General features: G+C 44.1%; 1 protein-coding gene across 1 annotated transcript; it reads right to left on the reverse strand.

The window, feature by feature from the left end:
* Nucleotides 1-610: 610 nt before the first annotated feature.
* Nucleotides 611-8,458, reverse strand: Pno1 (partner of NOB1 homolog). Its single transcript, XM_032916780.1, has 7 exons — nucleotides 8,207-8,458; nucleotides 7,933-8,082; nucleotides 5,975-6,058; nucleotides 5,737-5,797; nucleotides 5,370-5,487; nucleotides 1,319-1,389; nucleotides 611-816 (listed from the first exon to the last, which is right to left on the reverse strand). The coding sequence occupies exons 1-7, from the start codon at nucleotides 8,408-8,410 to the stop codon at nucleotides 749-751; spliced, it is 756 nt and encodes a 251-aa protein (XP_032772671.1). The 5' UTR covers nucleotides 8,411-8,458; the 3' UTR covers nucleotides 611-748.
* Nucleotides 8,459-8,655: the final 197 nt, after the last annotated feature.

Here is an 8,655-nt window from a genome sequence, read left to right on the forward strand (position 1 = left end):
CTAGGGAATGCCAGGTACACACGGTACACATACCTACATGCAGGCAAAACACTCATAAGGCAGTGTTAACTTTTTAAAGTACTATTTTTAGTCACTGCATGAGTTTCCTGACCTCCAATCATTACAGTGTTTTGGTTAAGGCTTTTGAGAAACAAGAGATTATAGTATCTATGTCACAGGTTTAGAAGGGGGTTCTAAAACAATGTAAGAAATAGCGTCAAATTCATATACAGACACTAGTTACAAGAATACACCGTTTGGAGAACAGTTTTACCTTTACCGTACAAGAGAAACACGTCTAACATCTTTCATTACTTATTTGAAAAATATTTATTGGCCTTGGGATGCAGGGCTTTCGCTTTATAAAGTGTTCAGAAGTGCAGAGAAGAGCACACAGTTCAACAGTGCAAGTCACTGCCACGACCCAACCCGGAGAGTCAGTGCCCAGTACCAAGAACCGATTCATTTTTAATTAAAGATTTCAGAGTTTATATAAGTTTATAAGTTTAGCTGTAAATCCATAACCAAAAAGTTGTAAGCATGAAGTTGCCTCTAAATGACAGGGTTTTAAACTGTCCCAAGTGGTTTACTTATAAACTGTTGTACTTTTCAGGTGAGTTCAAGTCCTGTTCAACCTTCCTTTTCTGCTTCTGCTCTGGCTGAGAGCTTAGAAGGAACCTGAGCTTTAGGTGGCTGGGAAATTCCTCCCGTGCGTGGCTTATGTGAACATCTCAAGGGTCCATGGGACTCAGAATCGATCTGCTGATCTGCTGGCCACAGCTCGGATATTGCCATACACCTTTGATGGAGGGTTTCCTGTTTAAGGAAAAAGCAGATTACATATATGAATATATACAGACCCAGAGGAACTGCACAGAAGCAAATACCTTGCATTCCTAAGGAAAATAAACTGAGTTGTAAAAAGATTACTTCAAAAACAAGGCAGCTGGGCAGACCAGAACATGAGAGACAACTCACCAGTTCCTCTGAGCAACTTGCTATGACTCTAGATCTATTAACCGGATTAACCAAGCTGACTGGCTATGTTCAGCTTTCCTCATTTCATAGAGCTAATGTGTAATGTTCTCAGTTACTCTGGAATGGGTTTTCTGTGTACCTCCTTAGGAACGGCGAGAGTTAACCATACTCCCAATACACCCTTTTTCCTCTAACAATGGAGTCTAAGGTATTCCTGGGTTCCCTCTGCCAGCTCCTCAGCTTCTAGTGGTATCTGTAAGGATGTGAAAGCTGCTTTGGAAATGGCTTGAAGTCCTCCCCACCTTTCCAGAGAGAACGCCAAAGAACCAGCTGCTCTTACCTAGGATGAGGTTGCAAATGGCCGTCCTTGCCATCTTGATGTTTTGGAAAGAGCCGAGAATGTGAACCTTCCTGAAAGGAGGACAGTGAGTCAGGTTAGTCACAAAAGGTGCGCCCATGTCAAATCCTGGGAAACTGGAAACGATGACGATCACAATAGATCCAGCTCTGAAACTGAGGGTGGGAATGGCGGGCAGTGCTCTAGACATTCTAAACTGAGGGTGGGGATGGCGGGCAGTGCTGTAGACATTCTAAAACCACTTCTAGAGTGAGTGGTTTTTATATCCCCACAGAAAAAACTATCAAAAAATACGAATAATTAAGAACAAAGTAATTTCCTTCTCCTTTCTTGGCAGATTCCTGCAATGCTGATCAGGCTGGCCTCAAACATGCAGTGAGCCTCCTGTCTGCCTCCTGAGCACTGACATTACAATATGGACCACCACTCCCAGGTTACTCGTTACGGCAGGGAGAGATGACTGTGTATAATGGTACTTGTCACCTAGTCTGACAGTTCCCGGAGGCCCACTTGGTAGGAGAGAACTAACTCCTGACCTCCACACAGGTGCTATGATTCACGACCTACCCATCCAAACATAGACTAAACAAAACAAGACTCCTGGTCAACAGCTGCTCCAATCAGTAAGTCCTCCGTGTTTGCTCAGATAATCCTCAAGGGAGTTTTACTAAGTAGATTATTATTCCCATCGTACACCAGGAAAGGAACTTGCAAGTAATCAGGAGACCTATCGGTAGGGATATAGCTCAGAGGCACACATCCCTGCCTAGTGTGAGGCCCTGAATTTCATCCTAAGGGACTACGATGGGGAAGGACGGAGGACACAATCTGGAGAGGACACAGAAATCATGAAAGCTGAGACCATGCACATGCTCACTGCATGCCCAGAACTGCACTACTGATTCAAAGATTACAGCACCCTTTAATTTCAACATGCAAATCTATGAGAAACTATTTTAGAAGCTAAGTTTATATATATAAATGAATCTAGATGTCATTGTATACTTAGTGGCTGCAATGTTTCTCCCTGACTTCAAAGAATATCAAATGAGAAGCCCAATGCTAGATGTGAGACACTGACTTTGAGGTTGCTGGACGGGGACTATATTACCTTGATATCTTATAGCTGAACACACAGCACACTTTGGTCAGAGGACACAGATAAATTGGGCCAGTATTACCTGGAAGCTTCCCCTCTACTTACTGTTTACATAGTAATACAAGATGCTACACAGAAAAGTCACCAGGTTTTACTGAGCTGTGGACCCTACTAGCTTACAATAGTGACCAACCTGGCTCACTAACAGAATGGGGCTATCAATGTCACGGGGTAAGTAGCTGCTTTCTGATAGGCTTTAAGGCCCACTCCACGGGATGAAACTCATACCTAGTACTGAAAATTTGGACAAAACCTTGCTGGGAGGGACATAAGACCTGGGGAGAACCTACTATTTATTTTCCTAAACAGAGCAACAGGTTGCCTTCTGAGTATTTATCTGGGCACCCACAGATGGGTGCAGCTCCCAGCCCTCAGCCCTCATTGGAGAAAATTCTTTTTGCAGTGCATGGTGATTAATACAAAGGTTCCAAGTTGGTCAGAGCAGCAAATGAGCAACTGCAGAAAGCTCGCCCTAATGAGACAGCCATGTCACTGGCCTCCCCACATGGATCATGGAGCATCCAGAAGGGTGAGTCTGCTGCAAAGCACTGCTTTCTTTCTGGCCATGTCGGGTGGCTGTGCTCAGGACCTCGTAACAGCTGTGCTTCCCTGCATAAACCTGCACATGATCAGGCCAAGAAAACCCCAGCATGGATGAGGCAGGTGCTCATAAAGGCCCACCCCTACTGTGTGCATGTTTAGCTGCAGGAAGGCTCGGGAAACATAGGCAACATTATCTCCCCCTCTGGTACTTCCAATGTATCTACAAAGCAAATTCTATAATTTTATATCTTGCTCACATTGTACTGTGTATTGCCAATTATTAACAACTTTATAAAAACACCAGACGTTCTCATCTGGGACTTAACCTGGTAAGTGTAATCTTTACCCCTCATAAAGGAAACTCCATAACCAATGAGTTGTGAAGCCCAGTCCCAATGGATACACCGGCAAAAGCCCCATAATGCAGGAAACATTGTGAAGAGTCGTAAAAGTCAGAGGATCACGGAGTTTGCTGTGAGATTACATCTCCGACTAACATCAGAAGTGACGCATAAAGTCTCACTAATACAATGGCCCCGATATGAACTGAACAGGGACAAAAGCAATGGACAAGCCAAAGTAGACTGGGAAAGCCCAAAGGGCCTCAGCCCTGCACGAAGAACCACAGCAAGTGAGGAAGATGCGAGTGGGAGACGTGGTTTTCCATGGAAGAGCACAGCAGCTGCTGTCCAATACCAAGAGGACAGCTCTGGAAGCAGCTGTGAGTAACATTAAGAGGACTGAGCAAAATTTTCTTAAAAGGCCGTAAGTAAGTTTGAAAGAGCAAAGAAGAGTATGATAGGGTTTGGAGGGAAGGGAGACATGTAATTGTATTACAATCTCAAAATATTGTAAATGCAACAACAAATTACTGTTTACACCAGCATTGGTCACAATGGCTCCAAACGAAACTTCTCAAATGTCCATCAACTGCAATTACAATGCTACTTGGCTATACAAACAAGGAACTACTGCTGGACCCAACAGAACGAAGAAACTCAAAGCAGTATCATGAATACACACTGGGAATCCCTTTACATGAGTTTCTGGAAACAACAAAATCAGTGACAGGAAGTAGAGCAATGGCCACTGGGGTACCGTGGGAGAAGACTGATTAAATGATGAACACAGGGGGGAGGGAGGGAGGGCTGACGGTGAGCCCTGTGGGCGTGGCAGCGGCTCGGCAACCCACTAGGCTGGCCCTGCCCAGCACTGAGCTACGCCGAGCAGCCCATGAGGCTGACAGTGCCCACAGGTACAATTTACTGATGTAAGCTGAGCCCAAATACTCTGTTTAAAAAATTTTATAGTAAATTCTAAGACATTTAAATCTGTGGATTACAAAGTTAATGACAAATTAGCCCCAAGTACATTATAAGTGGGTTCGAGCTTTGGATTTCTCAACCAACAAAAACTTTTAGGCTCGGTTCAGCCATTTTAAATATTATATTTCCACATCTCTGAAATTTTTGGTAGAAAAAAAAAGCTCATTTTTCAGACTCTGAAGGCCCAGTCCATAAAAGAGCAGAACTGTGATAATACATCTGGTTTCAAGAGAGGGCCACCAATATAATAAAAAGTTACCCTTAAGTAAAAAGAATGTCTACGTTAATGTAACCTGAATAATGATTATTATAGCAAAATGTTATTAAGTGAAATCCTCACACCCTGTCAACTGCTATTTGCCAACCTCATACTCTGTCGGCTCTAGTCTACCTGTCTGATACCAACCTCCGAACAGTTCGACCTCAGAGAGGTCCTCCTAGTTCTGCATCCAGTACCTCACCCTCACTGTAAGCAACTCAAAGTTTGCTCTTACCCAGCATGCAATACCTCCCTTCCAATGACGAAGGTGTGGGTGTACCCCTACCTGAAATACAGATATGTATTCAAAAAGAAAGCTTCATGACAGCATTTCAAACACCCACTTCTTGTACTTCCCTGAATGATTTATTGGATTTGTCTAAAATTAAAATCTTCCTTTGTAATCAATTACTTTAAGAGTGATTCTAAGTATTTCTTTTATTGCTGAGGAAAAAAAATACAATGACTGAATTTTCCTTGACTAAGTCAGCAGCCTTACAAGGTTGGAGCGTAGTCACTCAGAACCACATGCCCACAAGGCTCCAACGCCAGGAACGTGGGTTGCATGCAGGACTATAAATAAGGGGTGGTTTTATAGTAATTTCTAAGACCAGAACGCACGAGGTCTCACATTTAATCCCGAGAGAGAGAAGGAACAATAGCATGCAATAGATAACAGCTATGACTTTTTGAAACTATGAAGATAAAATATAAATTATGACATTTCCCTCGAGAACAGATACTTACACATCTGCCAAGACAATCCGTGTCCGCGTCACATTCTCTATGGTAAACTTGGTTTTGCCTCCTTTGCCAGCGATTCTTCCTATTGCCCTGGACAGGTGGTCTCCTTTCAGGGGCTTAACTAAAGCACAAGGACAAGCCATCAGGTGGGCTTAACTAGAGCACAAGGACAAGCCATCAGGCGGGCTTAACTAGAGCACAAGGACAAGCCATCAGGCAGCTACATACTGACTTCTACTACTAAGCCACACTAAATACACATTTTCTGAGAAGTGTTAATAGTGCAGCTCAATTGAAGCTATCAGACAACAATCCCAACACAACACAATGAGAAACAACATAAAGGCTGGATGTTCACACATGTTCTCACCATCAGTTATTTCAAAAGACTCTAGGAAGAGGTCATCTAGACGGATAAGGGCAAGCGCATCCTGTAAGACAAAAGTAAACACTGTGAAGGTCTTTCCAGATACACACCGGACAGACAAGGACAGTAATTTCACAACCGAACTTCTCAGATGCTACAATAAAAGGACTAAAAGTCTGGAAAATGAGCCATCTACTGAAATGTCCACACTGTGCATTTCACGTCTCATGAGATCACTCACCTCTACCTGAAAGCCAAGAACAAAGGCTTTCACAAAGTCGGCGGCTTTGGTCAGGGCACTGACATCCTTGGTGTCTTTACAAGTCTGGAAAAAAAAGTGAAGACGGGGAGGGGATGAAAGGAGGGCATTTCAATAAAATAGACATACTACAAATGGTATTCCTACTATAATTTCCTTCACCATCAGCCACCCTCCCCCAATATTGTAAGACACACACACACACCTTTATATGTGATAAAGCACTCTTTAATTTGTATGAGAGCCGGGCAGGTCTATGCACACCCTCTCAAGTGACTAAACATACCGACAGGTCCAGGGTAGTGGCAACCTTCTCCTAGCACACCCCAAGGGCTCACACCCATTCTGCCCTCTTAAACGTTCAGACAGGTCCACCTCTCCTCTCCATCAAGGCAGCCTCTCTCCAAGAGTCCTGACACGTTCTGCTGGAAAGGACTATTTATATGCTGTTGTTTCCCAAACCAACAAGTCTAGTTCTGACTCCTTGCATGCCTGGTTCTGAGGAAATCAAGAACAGCTTGAGTAGGAATCCTGTCCACAAGTGCTTGCTTACTTGAGCTGCAGAAATTACTGTTATCCTAGGATGCCCACCAGTGTAAATAATATGCCGTTCACATCTAGCTCTAAGCTTCACCTTGACAGCCTTAGTGTTATATAACGCAAACACGAATGAGGAAATTAAGGAACTAAAAACACAAATCTAATTTCCAAAATACTACTTTGGGTCTTGCACACAAATTCACAATCATTTGAAGAGACTACACACTTGGCAAGTTTAGAAGCATAGAGGACTGTGTTCAGATTTTCACACTCAAAAAGTTCCCAGCAGGACATGGCAGCACACGCCTTCAGTCCCCACACCCTTCAGATCTCTCTACAGAGTGAAACCTCAAGAGAAAACAACAACAAAGCCCAGACTCTGGTTCTCACCCTATGTGTGACTCTTGGCAAATCCCATAAATATGTAGGATTTAAGTTTTTTCACCTATAAAATATGTCAGGGTAGAAGATCATGAATGGTCCCTTCTAGCACTAGGATGCAATCAGCTTGATAACTCTGGCTAAGGCAGTAAATTTCTTAACCTTCTCTTGCCTAATCCTCTGGTATGGGTGTAATCATCCACATCATACCTTAAAGATCAAATGCTGTGGTATAGGTCAAGCTACCTTTGTGCGTCTGATATACGGTATCAGCAAATCGGTATTAGCAAATACTAAGAATACAAACTAATGAGCCTGCAATAAACAAGGCAGCTGAGTACAATAGAAATGGATAAACTTCTAAAGAAAGCTTGAGTTAGACCTTGAAAGCTGACTGGACCTGAAGAAGACAGCTGAGAAAGTGGCCTTCTCCAGAGAGCAAAGCCACCAAAGATACTGGCAGAAAAAAAGTATTGGGGGGGCGGCGGCGGCACACAACTGGGTCTCCTACTTGAAAGACAGGCTTAGCCAAGTGTCTGGCTTCTATCCCTTAGAAATGCTGAGGATGCTAGAATATTATATTAGAAGCATTATGATATGGGAAAATTAATTTGGTGTTGACACAGAAGATCTACTGAAGAAAAAAAGAGACTTAATTTACATTTTCCCTGTGACATGTTTCCTCCAAAAAGAGCACTTACACTGAAGTAGGTACCTGCAGTTCCCACTTACTGATGTACATCCGTGGGCCATTCTCTACTTTTATCAAGTCAACACAGAGAAGACACTCAAGAGGATACACAATATTCAGGAGTGATCTTACAAGCGATTTAGGAATGCAGTCAATACCTGTTTTGAATGTAGTTTTGAGGGTATTTAATTTAAAATTCACTATAGTAAAACGGGGTTTGGGGGGCGCTTAATAGAATAACTCTACGAAGGAAAAAAAATGCACTCATTTACTTTACTTTTGAAGGCGAAAATTCGGTAGGTTAAAAAGGATAAGCCCTTTTCCTTACCCTTATTTCTACATTCCTTGATTTCAGGTTAAAGCGTATCTGAAGTCCCAAATGTTCAACAATCGGGGTAAATATCTTCATCCAGTTTTCTTTTAATGGTGTGTATCTGTTAGCTGGGACGGGAATTTTTCTCGTTTCTTCTTTCCCAGTCTGCAATAAAAACAAACACGCACTCAGGAGGCGAATGGAGAGATGCAGGCTGGAAAGATGAGAACCGTGAACAGACCCTTCGTCCTGACGCCTGGGCCCCGCCCCGTCCCATCCGGATCCCCACCAGGAGCTGATCTCCCGAGAGCGGCGGGAAGACCGGCCTCTTCGCCGGCCGCGCCTCCTCCGTGTCCATGCGTCCAGCGTCTCCATCCTGTCCCGCCGCTGACGATTGCTCAGCCTGTCGCTTCTTCGCCCGGCGGCCCCCTCTGTACGTGACGGGAGTAAAGCCGTCCTCCGTCCCGGTGTTTTGCGTCTCCATCTCGGCCATGTTCAACCCGGATAAGTGCAACCACTTGAACACGTGCGAGGTTGTGCCGCGCATGCGCCAGCCTCCACCAATCAATTTGAAGGCACCGCCCCTTTTCCGAGGCGGGGTCCATGCCGGGGGCCTAGGGCAGGATTGGTCTGCGGTTCGGAATGGCTGCCCTAGGATATGCCTGTTTGCTAATGTCTCCTTGCGGTCACGCGCTCGCAGCCAAAGCATTCACATTCTCTAATGTGTCTATGTGAAAA

The sequence above is a fragment of the Rattus rattus genome, chromosome 11 (assembly GCF_011064425.1).
Source record: "Rattus rattus isolate New Zealand chromosome 11, Rrattus_CSIRO_v1, whole genome shotgun sequence".
Classification (NCBI taxonomy): Eukaryota; Metazoa; Chordata; class Mammalia; order Rodentia; family Muridae; genus Rattus; species Rattus rattus.

Excerpts from the sequence above, each read along its gene's own strand:
- Pno1 (XM_032916780.1), bottom strand. The coding sequence starts at position 8,410 with ATGGCCGAGATGGAGACGCAAAACACCGGGACGGAGGACGGCTTTACT. Across the intron at positions 5,798-5,974 it reads TTCTTGGCTTTCAGGTAGAG|GATGCGCTTGCCCTTATCCG; the intron begins GTGAGTGATCTC and ends TTTGTCTTACAG. Across the intron at positions 5,488-5,736 it reads GTCTTTTGAAATAACTGATG|TTAAGCCCCTGAAAGGAGAC; the intron begins GTGAGAACATGT and ends CTTGTGCTTTAG.